General features: G+C 43.4%; 1 protein-coding gene across 1 annotated transcript in view; it reads left to right on the top strand.

The window, feature by feature from the left end:
- The window catches only part of angpt4 (angiopoietin 4), a 121,613-nt gene extending 110,503 nt beyond the window's left edge, over nt 1–11,110 (top strand). The window contains exon 9 of the mRNA XM_048550112.2: nt 4,337–11,110. Within this exon, the coding sequence (XP_048406069.1) occupies nt 4,337–4,497 (161 nt within the window). The 3' untranslated portion in view covers nt 4,498–11,110. The remainder of the gene's footprint in view (nt 1–4,336) is intronic.
- The last annotated feature ends 7,134 nt before the right edge of the window (nt 11,111–18,244 follow it).

Raw genomic sequence — 18,244 nt, 5'->3', positions numbered from 1 at the left:
CCCGTTTATTGTCTGTTCCTGCTGACTCTTAAGAAAGAGGGAGGAATGGGCTTGGATTTATTTAGCATCTTTCACACCCTCCCTCAGCAAGTGCCAAAGTGCCTTTGAGACCACTGAGCTAACCTCAGAAGTCTCGCCAATGTTGTGATGAAGGAGGTCAATGGTAACCTGTCAGCCCACAGTACGATCCCACAAGGGAAAATGATCAGATCACCTGTTATAGGGATGTTGGTTCAGAGACAAATGTTGGCTGGAACACCACAGATTACTCTCCTGCTCCTCTCTAATGCTATGGGGTTCTTTATGTCCACAGTGAAGGGCAGCTGGATTAACATCTCACCTAAAAACAGCACCACTGATAATCCAGTGCTCCCTTCCTGCTGCCACTGGCTGGATCATTCTAAATCCTGTGTTCAAAGAGACACCTTCTGCAACTAGAGCTGTCCATGTGCTGAAGGTGCTCTGATTGGAGAGAGAGTTCCAGGACTTTGACCCAACTCTACACATTATAGGAGCTACGATGTAGGAGGAGTATGATAGCACTGGTACAGAGGAGATTTACCAGGATGTGCCTAGGCTGGAGGGTTTTAGTTATGAAGAAAGATTGGGTAGACTTAGAGCAGAGCAGTCTGAGGGGGCATGATGGAGATATATAAAATTATGAGGGAGATAGACAGGCTAGACAGGAAGAAACATTTCCCCTTGGAGGAGAGATCAATGACAGGGACATAGATTTACGATAAGGTCTCGGAGGGTGTGAGGAAATTTCCTTTCACCCATAGGGTTGGGGGACAAATCTGGAACACACTGCCTGTAAGGGTGATAGCAAAAACCCTCATAACTTTAGCTAGTATTAGATATGAACTTGTGATGCCAAAACATACAAGAATATGGGTCAGAGATAGTAGAAATTGCAGATGCTGGAGAATCTGGGATAACAAGGTGCAGAGCTGGATGAACACAGCAGACCAAGCAGCATCAGAGGAGCAGGAAGGCTGATGTTTCGGGCCTAGACCCTTCTTCACGTTATGTCATTTCTTTCAGTGTCCTGTATAGCGTAGTTTTGTGACGGCAGGGTGTGGAGCTGGATGATCATCGCAGGCCGGGCGGCGTCGTGGGAGCGGGGGGGCTGACGTTTCGGGCCTAGACCGTAGTTTTATGTTCGGTTCTCCTTGCAGTAAGTTATAACAAGCTGTGCAGGCTAGGTGGATCGGCCGTGCTAAATTGCCCATAGTGTTCGGGGGTGTGTGGGTTATAGGGGGATGGGTCTGGGTGGGATGCTTCAAGGGGCGGTGTGGACTTGTTGGGCCGAAGGGCCTGTTTCCACACTGTGGGGAATTTAATCTAATCTAAAAAAAAATAGTTAGGTAGTTGTTTTTGATCAGCGCAGGTTCAAAGGGCTATTGACCTCTATGACTACTCTACAATTACTCTAGGACAAGTCAGCATAAGGGTGGGAGTAGTGTTGGGTATTCTAAAAGGCATTAGGGTGGACAAGTCCCCAGGTCCGGATGGGATCTATCCCAGGTTACTGAGGGAAGCAAGAGAGGAAATAGCCAGGCCTTAACAGATATCTTTGCAGCGTCCTTAGACACGGGTAAGGTCCCGGATGACTGGAGACTTGCTAATGTTGTCGCCTTGTTTAAGAAGGGAAGCAAGGATAATCCAGGTAATTATCGACCGGCGAGCCTAACGTCAGTGGTGGGGAAGCTGCTGGATAAGATACTGAGGGATAGGATTTATTCCCATTTGGAAGAAAATGGGCTTATTAGTGATAAACAGCATGGTTTTGTTCAGGGAAGGTCATGTCTTACCAACTTGATAGTATTCTTTGAGGAAGTGACAAAGTTGATAGAGGAGGGAAGGGCTGTAGATGTCATATACATGGACTTCAGTAAGGCATTTGATAAGGTTCCCCATGGTAGGCTGATGGAGAAAGTGAAGTCGCATGGGGTCCAGGATGTACGAGCTAGATGGATAGAGAACTGGCTAGGAAGCAGGAGACTGAGAGTGTAGTGGAAGTGAGTTTCTCAAAATGGAGAATTGTGCCCAGTGGTGTTCCAAAGGGATCTGTGTTGGGACTACTGTTCTTTGTGTTATACATAAATGAGCTGGAGGAAGGTACAGATGGTCTGACTAGCAAGTTTGCAGATGACACTAAGATTGGTGGAGTAGCAGTTAGTGAGGGGGACTGTCAGAGAATGCAGCAGAAACTAGATAGATTGGAGAGTTGGGTGGAGAAATAGCAGATGGAATCCAACCCAGGCAAATCCGAGGCGATGCATTTTGGAAGATCCAATTCAAGAGTGAACTAAACTGTAAATGGAAAAGCCCTGGGGAAAATTGATGCACAGAGAGATCTGGGTGTTCAGGTCCATTGTACCCTGAAGGTGGCAACGCAGGTCGATAGGGTGGTCAAGAAGGCATACGGCATGCTTTCATTCATCAGACGGGACATTGAGTGCCAGAGTTGGCAGGTCATGTTACAGTTGTATAAGACTTTGGTTTGACTATATTTGGAATACTGCGTACAGTTCTGGTCACCACATTACCAAAAGGATGTGGATGCTTTGGAGACGGTGCAGAGGAGGTTCACCAGGATGTTGCCTGGTATGGAGGGTGCTAGCTATGAAGAGAGGTTGAGTAGATTAGGATTCTTTTCATTTAGGAAGACAAAGGTTGAGGGAGGGCCTGATTGAGGTCTGCAAAATCAAGAGAGGTATAGACAGGGTGGATAGCAAGAAGCTTTTTCCCAGAGTGGGGGGATTCAAATACTCGGGGTCACGATTTCAAGGTGAGAGGCGAAAAGTTTAAGGGAGAAATGCGTGGAAAGTTCTTTACACAGAGGGTGGTGGGTGCCTGGAACACGTTGCCAGTGGAGGTGGTAGAGGCGGACAGGATAGCATCATTTAAGATGTATCCAGACATATACATGAATGGGCAGGGAGCAGAGGGATACAGATCCTTGGAAAATAGGTGACAGGTTTAGATAGAGAATCTGGATCGGCACAGGCTTGGAGGGCCGAAGGGCCTGTTCCTGTGCTGTAATTTTCTTCGTTCTTTGTTTTTTGACTATGACAGCGAAGGAACAGCGATATATTTTCTAAGGCAGGATGGTAAGTGACTCGGAGGGGAATTTGCAGGGGGTTGTGTTCCCATTCACCTTCTGCTTTTGTCCTTCTATGTGCTGGAGGTCACAGGTTTGACCTTGCTGGGTTAGGTCAGGTGGCTTACATACATTTAGAGACTACACTGAGGTGTTTACACTGCTCACAATATGTGGGCAATGCTGACAAGGTTGACATGAGAAGTGTGAGGGTGAATCATTTACATGAACAGATGCATCGTTGTATCAAAGCTGCTGCTGCGGTATTTATAAATGAGAGACACTTGGAAAAGAACTGGGTGCCCCACACATAGATCACATGTAGGTTCACCATTCTTAAAGGATATCAATGAGCAAATTTAAGCAGCTTTTGTGATTATTTTCCAAAAGCTAGCCCAACCAGATGTCACCAGATGTGCTCCATCTGTCCCACATTGTCTCCAGTCCAGCAATGCCTCAACATTAACACTCCAATGCATTCAAACTCCTCCAGCCTACAACCCTCTGAGACCTCCACCCTTCTTTAGTGGGGACCTCTTGCATACCTCCAATTAGCATCACTCCCCCACTGACATCTGTGCCTTCTGCTGCCTAAATTCTGATCTCTGGAATTCTCTCCCTAAATCACTCCTGTTCTGCTTCCTTTAAGGCACTCCATGAACCTTTTTAACCAAGGTCTTCATCACCAGCCCCATCACTTTACACAAAGTGAATCCCACTGCTTTCTGAGAGCTATTCTTGTGAAGTGCCTTGAGGCTTTTAAAAATGACGAAGGAACTATATAAATGCAAATTGTTCCGAAAATGAGCAGAAATTTTCTCAAAATGTTGGTTTTCTTTATATCAGCTGTACTGTCCTTAACATGGAGATTGGGGGACTCAGAGTGGGGGACTCAATTACTAGAGGTCATGAGTTCAAAGTGAGAGAAGAAAGGTTTAAGGGAGATATGCATGGAAAGTTCTTTACACAGAGGGTGGAGGGTGCCTGGAATGCGTTGCCAGCGGAGGTGGTAGACGCAGACACGTTAGCGTCTTTTAAGATATATTTGGACAGGTACATGGATGGGCAGGGAGCAAATGGACACAGACCCTTAGAAAATAGATGACAGGTTAGACAGAGGATCTTGATCGGCGCAGGCTTGGAGGGCCGAAGGGCCTGTTCCTGTGCTGTAGGTGTCTTTGTTCTTTGTTCTTTGTTAACCACTGATCCTCTGTGACTCTATCCATGCAGGGTGGTGGTTTGATGCCTGTGGACTGTCCAATTTGAATGGGATGTACTACACAGTCGGAAACAACATCCGAAAACTCAATGGCATCAAGTGGCATTACTTCCGGGGTCCCAGTTACTCGCTGCAGGCGACCAGCATGATGATCAGGCCTTTGGACTTCTGACTTTGGTGGTGGGCAGTGCTCATGAGGAAGGTCGGACAACATGCCCTTTCTTTTCAGAGAGAGAGAGACTGGCACAGACACAAGTTGGCTTGGTGGTTTTGTCGAGCCAAGGAGGGGCCCAGCAGGGAATCTCTGTTCTGAGAATGGCCAAAAGTGAAGATGATTTTGAAAACTAACTTCAAAGGATCTCCTGCTCAGAACTAATTCAATTCAAAAGCTTAAGAATGACTTTTACACAGATTGTTTGTGACTAATTCTGAGTATTAATGGGCATTTTACATACGTTTAAGCAGTGTACATGTGTTTATGATATTAGAAACAGATAGATCCTTTACTTAAATTAAAAATGTTCACTGTAATTTCAACAAGGAAGTGGGACCCCTGAAAGTAACAGATTCCAATTGGCTCAAAATCCTGGCCCAGACGATTGTGAAAAGAATTTTTGGTTGGAATTAATAGATTTTCACTTTCTTGCAGGATCAATTCTATCCCTGTATTCCTCACTATCTTCCCCATCCTCTTCCCTCCCAAAATATAACTGGTTAAAGCCAATGGGCATATAGAGGAGCAACAGAAGTGATTTTAGGTTGTTGTGGCAAGAAGCCTACATAGACTTGATGGCCTCTGTCATCAGATTCAAACGTTCCAGTAACCCACACTTTTTGTAAGACCATACCTCTTATAAAATACATCACAATGGACTTCAGAAACAGAAATAAATGGAGAATATTATCTCTGAGCTAAAACAAGAGAAATCAGCAGAGTTGAACCACAGACCGGCTGAATAAATAACTCAGCAGAAAGCAATAAAGGAACTGAAAGGTGAGATGTTATTGGGGATGCAGAGGAGAGGGCAGAGCTGGCTGTCTGTAGTAGTTAGGGTGAAGGGAAAGAGGAGCACACCAGATGCCAAGATCAAAGGGCTGTAGCGTAGAGAGGGCCTTCAGGCTGGGGAAGGTTGCAGAGAAAAGCATGAGGAAACCCTATGGAGATTCAGGACAAGGCCCAGAATTAATTTGTTGAGGGACAAGGAGCATCAGGATTTCTTGTGCACATCAGGGGCTGGAATGTCAGATGAACTAGACTTTGTGTACTTGTATTGGACATTATTGTTTATCTTTTGTTCCCACTGACTCATTTTGCCCTGCGTACTGACACTGACAGGGGTTCAAGTCATTGCTATGATGCCAGAGCAGACCACCAAATTTATGTTGCAATCTGTTTTGGGAATAGTAATATCTTTCAAAACAGACAAAGTGTGAGATCCCAGGGATTCACTAAGTCTACAAGATACAGGAGCAGAATTAGGCCATTTGGCCCATCAGGGCGGTTTTATCATTCGATCATGGTATTACATTTTTCAATCTTATTCTCCCCATGACCCTTGATCCCCTTACTAATCTAGAATCTATCTATCTCTGTCTTAAATATAGAGTCATAAAGTCATTCAGCACGGAAACAGACCGTTCGGTCCAACCAGTCCATGCTGAATATAATCCCAAACTAAACTAGTCCAATCTGCCTGGACCTGATCCATATCCCTCCAAACCTTACCTGTCGTGTACTTATCGAAATGTCTTTTAAACACTGTAATCATACCCACATCCACCACTTCCTCTGAAAGCTTCTGCTATGTTAAAAAAATTTGCCCTCCTGTCTTTTCTCTCTTCTCGCACCTTAAAAATGTGCCGCCTAGTCTTGAAATCCCCAATTTGTAAATGGGGAAAGGCTATGGAAATCTAAAACACAGAGGAACCTGGGAGTCCTAGTTCAGGATTCTCTTAAAGCTAAAATGCAGGCTCTGTTGGCAGTTAGGAAGGCAAATGTTTTGCTCAATGAATTGGCCCCACAGCTCTCTATGGCGATGATTTCTATAGATTAACCACCCTCTGACAGAAGAAATTCCTCCTTATCTCAGTTCTAAAGGGTTATCCCTTCCCCCTGAGGCCGTACCCTTGAGTCCTATCTCCTCTACTAGTGGAAGCATCTTCTCTACATCCACTCTACCCAGATTTCTCAGTATCCTGTAAGTTTCAGTTTCATCCTTCAAAACTTCATCAAGTACAGACCCAGAGCCCTCATATGACAAATTCTTCAATCTTGGGATCATTCTTGTAAACCTCCTCTGGCCTTCCTCCAATGCCAGTACAGCCTTGCCTAGATACAGGGCCCAAAACCGCTCGCAATATTTTAAATGCAGTCTGACCAGAGCCTTATACAGCCTCAGCAGTACATCCTATCCTTGTATCTGCCCCTCTTGAAATGAAGTCAACATTACATTTGCCTTCCTAACTGCGAATTGAGCCTGCATGTTAACCTTACAGAATCCTGAGCTAGGACCCCAGATTCCCTTTATGCTTCAGATTTACAAAGCCTTTCCCATTTAGAAAATATGCTATGTCTATGTTCTTCACATCACAAAGAGAAGAAGGTTATAGTTTTCCACATTTTTGAACAAACAATATAAATTTTAGTATACAAAGCCAGAACAGTAAATCAATGTATAATATATGTCCAATTTATATTCTAACACATGGAATTAGCATGATGTAAGCATGGGTAACAGACAAACTGTGGTTGAACATCCCAAAGAGCACTTCAAATAATAGTTAAGGTAGATACCATAGATTTCTCAGCAATCTATCCCCACCAACATTAGTGACACTGTGGGTCACCAAATCTCCTAAACATTTTACACTTGATTCAAATTCTTCACTCTCGAAGACCTAGTTTCAGAACTGCCTCAAAAACCATCCTATCATGCATTGTTTCAGTGACTGCTCACACACTGACAGCTCACTCTCCTTTTCTGTGACTGCAAACCCCTGGATTCTGGAAACTGTACTGCTGACCTCACTCGCTGGTTCCCACTTTTCTGCAGCTTCACCATGTTGGTACCGCCCCTGGGTTTCTCCAAATTCCAATTTTTATCAGCTACGCCAAGTAAATACTGCTTGCGGCCTTCCTTCACCCCACTCTCAGCTACACTGAGCTATTATTAGTTCACGGGTTTCTTCTGAACCACCCCCACAGCTCTCAGGGACATTTCTGAACACTAACCAGAAAATTTATTAGCACCCACTGGCTTTTGTGGCTGCTCTGAGCGTTAGCTGCATGGACAGCTCATGGAAATTCTTCCTGAGCCTCAATTGCACCAGCCACCATCTCAGCAGTAGAGCTAACAGCAGTACTTTCCCTGGATGGAACCTATTCCTGTGTGGTCCTCTCCATCTGACTTTGACTGACTGTTCAGTAAACTTTGAACTGCTCTGAGTGATCTAATGGGATTCTTGCAAAAAGCCCTTCCTGTGTTCCTAGGCACTACGGGAGATAGTGTCTATTGCAACACTACATTCCCTAAATGTTACCTTCACAGATTGCTGGATAACTCAGTACAAATGGATACAAGAAATGGATTACATCGCAACAGCTCTTGAAAATAGTGAGCGTTTTTTAAGTTGGGTAACAACGACACTTCTTGAAGATGGCAGGCTTTGTCTCAAATATCTCACAGATCACGGCCTATGGATTTCTCAAAAAGCCTCTTGAAACATTAGGCAGCCAGAAAGTTTGGAAGTTCAAGAGAAATGAGCATTAACTATAAGCTCTGACACTCCCAGGACAGTTAAAACTGAAAATTGTGATCTTGTCACGCTCTTAGGTCAGTGTAAACTGTTCCATATTGTGTGCACGTTGAGTTTAAAACATTTGGGGACATCCTATGGGCCTTTCTTTTAATCTGAAGTTCCAACTCACCAATGACATTTGCCAGGAGACTGTGCAAGTCCTGTTTCCCACACTGCGCCCTCACTGAGTCTGAAGCCTACCATTAAATTCTGCAGCAAATTGTTGCTTTAGCGCCTTGATGGAAGGGAGATTTCCCAAAGTAACCTTACAGCCCCTCACTGGTGCACTTAGTAAATGAGCTGGCGAAGCAGCAGAGGCCAGCGACTTCAGTACAGCAATGAATCAGATCCTTGTGTCAGGCTTCATAACTCAAACGGTGATTGCAGGCATTCATTTAGGATAAAATACAATCACAGTGAGATCGCTGAACACAACAGCAAATGTTAAAGGCAGTAACACTCTTTTTTTTAGAATTCATTACTGGGATGAGGTCATTGCTGGCCAGACAGCATTTATTGTCCATGCCTAATTGCCTAAAGTCAACCATATTGCTGTGGATCTGGATCACATGGAGGCCAGACCAGGTAAGGGTGAAGATTCCTTCCCTAAAGGACATCAGTGAACCAGATGGGTTTTTCCAACAATCAACAATGGATTCACAGTTATCATTAGACTCTTAATTCCAGATATTTTATTGAATTCAAATTCCACCATCTGCCACGGCAGGATTCAAACCTGGGTCCCCAGAACATTATCTGAGTCTCTGGATTAACAGTCCAGCCATAATACTCTGGTGGGGGAGGGAAGGATATCTCTGGACAGCTTGGAATGGTTTATATTTAGAATGAAGCTTCCTAATTATTTTGTGGCAATTGTTCTACTTCACAATCAGTTAAGTTTTAATCTTAAAAAAGAAACAAAATGGCATTTGGATTTTTGCTTTGCCATGGCAGATATTATTCTTAACAGTCTCATACTCTCTCTCACATTCTCTGTCTCACACACTCTCAGATTTTCTCCCTGTTACACTCTCACTCTCTCTCTCACACCGTCTCTCTCACATTCTCTCTCTCTCTCTCAGTCTCATTCTCTCTTACATACTATCATTCTCACTTTTTCATTGAACTCCTGGAACTCCAATTCTAGATCTCCAGCTCCAAAATACTGTTGAGTCTGAGGCTCAATTGAAGTTTCTGAAAATGGGATCCAATAAGGTTTGTTGGGAAAGTTATCCAGCATTATGGAACTAAGACAAGTCAATGGGCTGAGGTACAGACCTAACTGTAGACCAAGCTAGCCAAAGCTGAATGGCCTCCTTCTGTTCCAATGACACTTGGGCATCATCACAATTGATGTTAATCTGATGTGGTGGGCTTCTCGCCCTCCTTATAGATAGGAACCTGGTGAAATTTAAATTTGATGACCAAATCTGGGTTTGAAAACTAATCTCGGTAATGGTGACCATGAAACTATCTTTGATTGCTGTAAAAACCCAACTGGTTCAATAAAGTCCTTTAGGGAAGGAAATCTGTCATCCTTATCTGGTCAGGCTTCAATGTGACTCCAGACCCATCAGAACTTGGTTGAATCCTAAATACCTTCTGAAGTGTCCCTAGCAAGCTACTCAGCTCAGGGCCCGTTAGGGATGGGCAATGAATGCCTGTGATGGCCACAGATGATGAGAAAGGGCTGCTGGAGTCACAGTTCAATACAGAACACATTAGTGCAAATTGACAATAAGCTGCCAATCATCTCCAGAGAGACCACGTCATTGGCTAAGTTTTTGTGGAGGGAACTACACTCAGCAGACTCACCATAGTACCTGGTCTGAAAGTGGATTGGCAATGCCTCAAGATGACCCTAGATTCTCCAGGAATTAAAGATTACTCTCTTGGGTACTGCTGTGATCAGTAGGAAAAATCGAAGGGGCACTAAACTAAATGGAAGCATTCTAACTTTGGCAAAATGTTTTTGTTCACTAGCAATGAGAATAATGGACGCGGTGAAAAAATAGGCTGGAATTATCCAATCAGGTAAGGAAGAAACAGCTCAACGTTCAATTGGTCATGGAAAGGTGGGGATCATGGTGATGAATAATGCCAGGTGATCAAAGGTAGGGCAGGGCAATTGGCAGGAGATGGTCAAATGATAAAACCTCAAGGAATGCTTAAAGACTCCAATTGATGACTTTGTAGGACGGTGGATAATAATGGAGGTGACAATGGAACCATCCACTTCCTTCAGTTCAATTCTGCTAAGACCTTCTCACCCAACACCCTCAGCTCAGTTCATTTCAAACACTTTTGTCTAGGTTCTATTGCCCATTGTTGTATGTTAGGGACCCAGGAACCCAGCAGAAATATTTAGAAGAGACCTGTTGGCTGCTTTTTAAGTATCACAATTGTACGTTTTCCAATGTCAGCTACACAAACGTCTCTCTGAAGAATTATCCAGTATAAACTGAGAAGCAGAACTATGGCGCCACTACGAAGAGTGGGCTCCAGGAATAAAATTAACATTTTGTTTTTGAAGTAGATCAATCCAGAAACAGCTATTAAAAGTGGTGTGAACATTGGGAGCACTGTTGAAACTCCACGCCCAACCCTTAGAGCTGGTGAAATGTAAAGCCTTGAGTCGCGTCCTATCATGTAAGCATTCACTTCATGGGTCGGTTAGCTCAGTTGGCTGGACAGTCGGTTTGTGATGCAATGTGATGCCCTCAGCTTAGTTTCAATTTGCGCATTGGCTGGGTTACTGTGACAGATCACTCCTTCTCTACCTGTCTCCTCACCTGAGTGTGATGATCCTCAGGTTAAAGTACCATTAGTCATCTCTCTCTACTGAGAGCGCGGCCCTCAGTTCCACTAAGATAATTGCGGCCTTACTTCTGGATTGTGTGACACTGCATGTTATTGCTTTCATTGGACGAAAACCTGAGTGGAATGTAGCATGTAGATTGGAACTGCTTCTAAAGTTTCTTTTATAATTAGTCAAAAAATAAACAATATTTGCTCGCACTGACTGTGCTTCCTGGTAGAATGTGAGAGATTCAGGTTAGTTATTTTGCTGTTGATTGAGTGATTGATTGATTTTTTGTCATGTGTACCAAAGTACAGTGAAAAGCTTTGTTTATGAGAATTCAAGAAGATCATAGTAAAATTAGGATGTACAGATCAAAAAGACTTAGACTGAGGCAGACAGTTTACATTGCTTGGGGTGTGCGCTAGGCATGATTGACTTCAGCAAGATCAGCATTATTTGAGTTTACAGAGTCCATTCATCAGGAAGTTATGATATGCCAGATATAAGCAGATGTGGAACAAACCAGAGCAAGAATTCTCAAGTTGCGAGGGATAAACAAACACTCAGCGTTCCTCCGTGGCCCCTGCACACTGACAGGAGTATTGCCACAATCCAGAAAAACACAAATATATACGAGCACGGGATTCATCCTTGCAATACAGCCATTATCCAACTGGGGTGCGGCTTTGCTGCCTCAACATATTGTAGCCTCTGGCTCTTCAGAAATCTCCAAGGCATCTGCGTTGGTTTAGCAACTCAGGAATCTGGAGGGGCTTGTTTCGTTACTGTTTGAGCTGATCAACACAGAACAGGATTCCTCCCCCACACAAAATACCACAAGTCTTACCAACCACTATTAACAAAGTGGAGAAGTGAAAGCTCTTGTGAAAATCCAGGCCTGACACTTCAGCACAGACCTCGGTTGAGCTCCCTTTGTTAGACACGGGAAGAATGTGCAAACTCCGCACAGAGGGTCGCCCGAGGGTGGAACCTGGTTCCCTGGTGCTGTGACGTGGCAGTGCTAACCACTGAGCCACCGTGCCACTGTCATTAGTTTCTTTGCCTCTCCCAACTCCAGGTTTTTAATGCATTCACATGTCACCATCTGCTGTGGTGGGATTTGAGCCCATGTCTCCAGAATATTTGCCCTGGGGGTTCCAGATTATGCATCCAGCGATCACAACATTACATCACACCGTCCTATTTGTCAGCAAAATGACAATGACTATCTTTTGGAAAGTAACCGATTGGATGTGAAATGTTTTGAGCTGTAATGATGATATGGAAGAAAATGTTATAGAATTGTATGATCAAGTGTAATTTATTATCAACAGTTTCCATGAACACACCAAGTCACAGTCTAACCCAAAGCTGTTATATCAAATCAGCGTAAGAATGATTGCTAGCTTCCACCCTGTCATTACGAAACATAAATCATTGTAACAAGGCGTATAGCGAGAGGCACCAGTTTATCCCTTCTTCAGTTCCATTAGTTGTTACTAAATGAGATATTTTAGTCTTTGATGACAATATGCTTGGGTTTGGGAATATGGTCCCTCAGCACTTGATAAAGTAAGTTCCTTTTGAAAACATTTGGGGAATTTCTCAGTTCTCAGCTCACCAGCAGACACAGTTCATTTAAAAACAGTCACACAAAAGCAGTCACACACAGCATGCACAACTCATGAAACTGATCCCCAGAGTTTTGGATGTGCTGAACCTTTGAGCCAGTGCCAAAAACCCTGAACCAAGCTGAATAACAAACAGAACAAGTCAAACTCACCGCCAGATTTAGACATTGCCGTGCACTGTTTATTTTTAAAAAGAAAAATATTTTATGGATTTGTATGAAACATCCTTTTCAATAAATACTTGGTGGGGACGATTTTGCTGGGTTATAGGGAGAGTGAAGATGCACAGAGTATTTGATAGTTCTTTCAGAGGGGTAGCACAGGTATGATAGAATGAATGGCCTCCTTCTGTGCTCTGTCATTCTACACTTTTGAAGTCTGTAGGACTCTGAGTTTAACTTTGATCATATCATTGTAAGGTACAAGTGAGTGCTGTTTTTCTTTAACTCATTCATTTTCCCAGGTACTCACTTTCCAAACTCATTACAAATCTTTAAAAATATAATCTGAGGTTTATTTTTAACGCAAGGAAGCAAAACTAGAATTCTTTCTGCAACGATCTCCACGATCAGATGGAAACCTCATGGATTCTAAAGATCAGATTGGAGAAAACAAAACAAGCGGAATTCCCGGGATCACGATGCAGTAATGAAACAGACAAGACCGCATCTGGCTTGAGTCAAACACAAATAAAGGCTGGTCCTTTTGTTGAGGTTGTGATCCAGGGCTGACAGTTTCATGTCTCCTTTCACTGACTGATTTATAACGATCTTTTGTCAAGAATGAGGGAGCAACAGAATATGAGTTATTCAACAATAAAACCATCACCCATGGGACAGTTCCAAACCCCCAAGATTAGACTGGAGTCTCCAGTAATTGCAAGTTAATATCTAGGATGCAGCTAGGTGCAACACCCCAATAGTAATTTCAAAGAGACATTTGTGTTTTCATTTTATTTGAATAATTTCACTTAAAAAAACCAAAGATGTTGAAAAAAATGCTTTCTGATAAGTCTCAGCAATCATACAATTACGAGCAGAAGTAGGTTATTTGGTGCCTGTTCCAACATTCAGTACAGTCATGGTTAATCTGTTTGTGTTCTGAATTGCACATTGTCATCTGTCTCTGATAATCCTTACTTCCCTTGATTAACAAGAATTGAACTCTGTTTTAAGAATATTCAATAATTCCATCTACACCACCTTCCGAAACAGAAGGTTCCACACAGCCCTCTGAGAGGAAATAAATTCCCTTCGTCTCTGTCGGAAGGTGGTGACCTCTAATTTTAAAACAACGTCCCCCCGGTTTTGGCCTTACTCACAGGAGGAAACATCCTTTCTACAACCACCTCGTCAAGGCTATTCAGGATCTTGTAAACTTCAGTCAGATCACCCCTCACCCCTCTAAATTCCAGGGAAACAAGCTCAAGCTATCCAACCTTTCCTCACAACCTTTGTTCCTAAGATGCTGCTTGGCCTGTTGTGTTCATCCAGCCCCACACTTCGTTATCTTTCCTCATAATACAACCCTATTACCGCAGGTATCAATCTAATAAATCTGCCCTGAGCTGCCTCACAAGCACCAACATCCATCCTTGAATGATGTTGATATTTGATCACACATACCCAACATAGGCAATTGGTGCTTTGAAACAATTTTCTGACAGTATGAGGAGCTGCAGTTTAGATATGGCATGTTAGTTAAATAGGCAGTTCTAGGAAATACAGCACCTATGACAGTTGACAACACTTTACTGCTTCTGAAGCAGCTCAGTAGAATGGAAACACAGGGGTAACACAGGCCCATGTCACAGGTGTATTGTAGTCTTTGCTATCGTTGATAGCAACAGTCTTAGTTCTTCCCTTGGGCTGATGTAGGAGAACTCCTGGTCTTGCCTCAACAAGATGATGCCTCATCCCCCTAGATCCTTTTGTAACTGTGTCTCCTCTTCCCCTATACCTTATTTTGGGGATGGCCATCTCTTCTGAGAATCAGCTGTCTAGATTCTTTCAGTAAATGACCACAAACAGCTACCCTTGATGCCAGAGTGTCCACATTCCCACCTCCATTTGAAAGTATGTTTTCTTTCCTTCAGAGGATAAAAAACTTCTTATTTTTCATAACACTGCATGTTGTAAACACTATGAATCTATTTACTGTTCCTAACTGTGCTATACTAAACCATTAACATATCAGAGATAACAAGATGTAGAGCTGGATGAACACAGCAGGCCAAGCAGCATCTTAGGAGCAGGAAAGCTAACATTTTGGGCCTAGACCCTTCATCAGAGGGTCTAGGCCCGAAATATCAGCTTTTGTGCTCCTAGGATGCTGCTTGGCCAGCTGTGTTATCACAGATTCTCCGGCATCTGCAGTTCCTATTATCTCATTAACATATCAGACCTTCCTCCGTCTGATTTCTATCTGCATATCGCCAATCTATTCAGAGGCAGCCACTGATCTAATAAACCACAAACAACAACAAGTTTTATTTTTCTCATCTGTTTAGGAGTAAAACTTCAGAAAATGCTTCACAGGGGCGCGATGAGCACCAAATTACTCCAGGAGACATTTAGAAGTGGGAAGCAGAAACTTGATGCAGGAGGTAGGTCTTGAGGAGCTTCTTAATAAAGATGTGTAGAGATGGTAAGACTTAGCCAGGGAGTTCTGGAGTTTGGGTCCAGGCTGTTGAAATCTCGACCACCAATGGATATTATGGACTCAGAGAAAGGTTAGAATTGAAGGACTGCCTAGAGGGGACTGCCAAATGGGATTTGAGCAGCAGAGTTTTGGATGATTTCTGTCTACAGAGATGGATGATTGGAATAGTCGCTTCTGAAAACGATGCCTACAAGAAAGTCTGAACTACTGAAACCACAAAGAAACACAAAGAAAATGATTTATCAGCCCCTAAAGAACACCAGATACTGAGTGCATAAGCCCTGTGCAGTGCTCTACTTTAAATAACACAGTCTGACTTCAAAGCAAGCAGGGCTAAGTGATAAGTTACTGGGGGGCAAAACTTAGACTGATCACAAACGGAAACCTTAAATGCCATGCCTGATATTTTTGAGCTGATTCTAACTCTTTACCGAATCACTTTCAGAGCTCCAGAGGGTAAATTCAATTCCTTGTACTTAATTTATGGCCTCATTGTACCATCAGGCCACAGAAGGAAAGATCCATTCATCTGAAAACATGTTTGTTTAATGCTTTCAAACAATGTTGAATTTTAAGCCTAGGGACCTCTCTCCCTTACTTTGGTTTGGAACTCCATCCCCCTCTCTTTCCCGCTGTCTATTCTAGGAAAGATTCCATACTGTGTATCCTGAACATTCTCTCCTCTAGTCCTCTGGGAGAACCATTTGAGAGTCTGACCAGCCAAGTAGAAGTGTGATTCAGTCAGTGATGCTGTTCTGACATAACTAACACTAGTGTCCTGTGAACAGATGTAAGTCAACAAGTACTTACAAACTGTTCTAAAAATTTTTATACTGTAACAACATCTGAGCCGGATCCCTAGATTAATTTGCAATCATGTGAAGAGTCCATGTTATTTACATTGTGCAAGCATTCAGCAATTAATCTTCCTGAGACAATAACTAAATTAAAATGAATTGAATTTTGATTGGCTTAGAAGCAACAACATTTTGAGCTCCCTTCCCCTCAACATGCTAATGTGACGTTCAATGTGACCAGAAAGTAAATTCTCTGCAATAAGACAAAGAACTTTGGATGCTGAAGAGATAAAACTAAAACAGAAATTGTTGGCAAAACTCAGCAGGTCTGGTTGCATCTGTAGGAAGAAAGCAGAGCTAACGTTTTCAGTCAAGTGAGCCTTCCTCAGACCTGCTGAGTTTTTCCAGCAATTTCTGTCTTGTTTCAGTAAATTGGCAAAGATCCAACTGACAACTTCCAGCAGAAACTAACACAAATGTGAGATAAGAAAGTGTGGGGCTGGATGAACACAGCAGGCCAAGCAGCATCTCAGGAGCACAAAAGCTGACATTTCGGGCATAGGACCTTGTGAGGGTACTTTCAAATCAACCTCAGGATTAAGAGGAACCTTAGCCACTCTTTGCTGTCATCACCAGATACTATATCCCATCACGCTGTGTATTATACCAGCTTATCATGAGCATTCAGGATGTGACAGTAATGAGGACTTGGATGTTTCAGTCCTCCACCGATTCCTTAATGACATGTCCATCATGGGCCTCCTGCAGTGCCACAATGGTGCCACCCAAAGGTTGCAGGAACAGCAATTCATATTCCGCTTGGGAACCCTGCAGCCCAATGGTATCAATGTGGACTTCACAAGCTTCAAAATCTCCCCTTCCCCCACCGCATCCCAAAACCAGCCCAGTTCTTCCCCTCCCACCATTGCATCACAAAACCAGCCCAGCCTGTCTCCGCTTCCCTAACCTGTTCTTCCTCTCACCCATCCCTTCCTCCCACCTCAAACCACACCTCCATTTCCTACCTACTACCTCATCCCGCCTCCTTGACCTGTCCGTCTTCCCTGGACTGACCTATCCCCTCCCTACCTCCTCACCTATACTCTCCTCTCTACCTATCTCCTTTTCTCTCCATCTTCGGTCCGCTTCCCCCTCTCTCCCTATTTATTCCAGTTCCCTCTCCCCCATCCCCCTCTCTGATGAAGGGTCTAGGCCCGAAACGTCAGCTTTTGTGCTCCTGAGATGCTGCTTTGCCTGCTGTGTTCATCCAGCTCCACACTTTGTTATCTTGGATTCTCCAGCATCTGCAGTTCCCATTATCTCTAATGCGGTGTCCAAGATCTGTCTCTTCACATGCTCATTTCAGACTGGCATCTTTTCTTTGACTGATGTCAGAGTCATGCGATCAGTTACATCAAGAGGGTTTATATGACCCTGCACTATACCTCTGGACCAGAGGCACTTTTTCCCCGGAACCATTCTCATCTTTTCTGCCGCTCGCTAAAACTTACATTGCCTTCCTGAAATATGGAGACTCGAATCATCCACAATACTTCATTTGAAGCTGGACTAAAGCTTTTTCATTACTCTTAGAACTCTCTAAGTCCCAGATACTTTTATGATGTTTTAATTACTTTCTCAACCTATACTGTCACAGCCAGCGAATTATACACACATACCCCATCCCCCTATACCAACCCACCTCACCCCACCCCCGGACCTCTGCCTCTGTACCCTTTTCAGGATTGTATCCCTCATTTTAGAATCCCTTTCATTACTTTTCCTTTTAAATTGAAATACATTACAATTCTCTGTATTTACACTAGGCCGTGCTTGTCTGCCCAGTCCTCTAGCTTGTCTATGCCCTCTTAAAGCCTATCACTATTCCCCTCACAATTCGTAAGTTTTGTGCCACCCACAAATTTTGAAATTCTAACCCAAGTCTAAGTCATTAATATCGCTCAAGAAAAGTAGGAATTCTGGCATAAAACAATGTTTCCTGACAAACCTACGATGAGCCACTTTATCAAATGCCTTTTGGAAGTCCGTGCACACATTTACCACTTTACTCCCCATCAGCCATCTCTGTTACCTCAACACTACCAGGAATTACATAAAAATGCATTGCTGCTAATGAATCCAGGCTAGCTTTCCCGGTCATTGCACCAGGTGCAGTTGTGAGATGTCACTGTAACTGTTAAAGCGGCTGCTTCCTGAAGACAGTTGGCA

This window comes from Stegostoma tigrinum, chromosome 19 (genome assembly GCF_030684315.1).
Source record: "Stegostoma tigrinum isolate sSteTig4 chromosome 19, sSteTig4.hap1, whole genome shotgun sequence".
NCBI lineage: Eukaryota > Metazoa > Chordata > Chondrichthyes > Orectolobiformes > Stegostomatidae > Stegostoma > Stegostoma tigrinum.
This window is presented reverse-complemented; position numbering and strand designations above follow the sequence as displayed.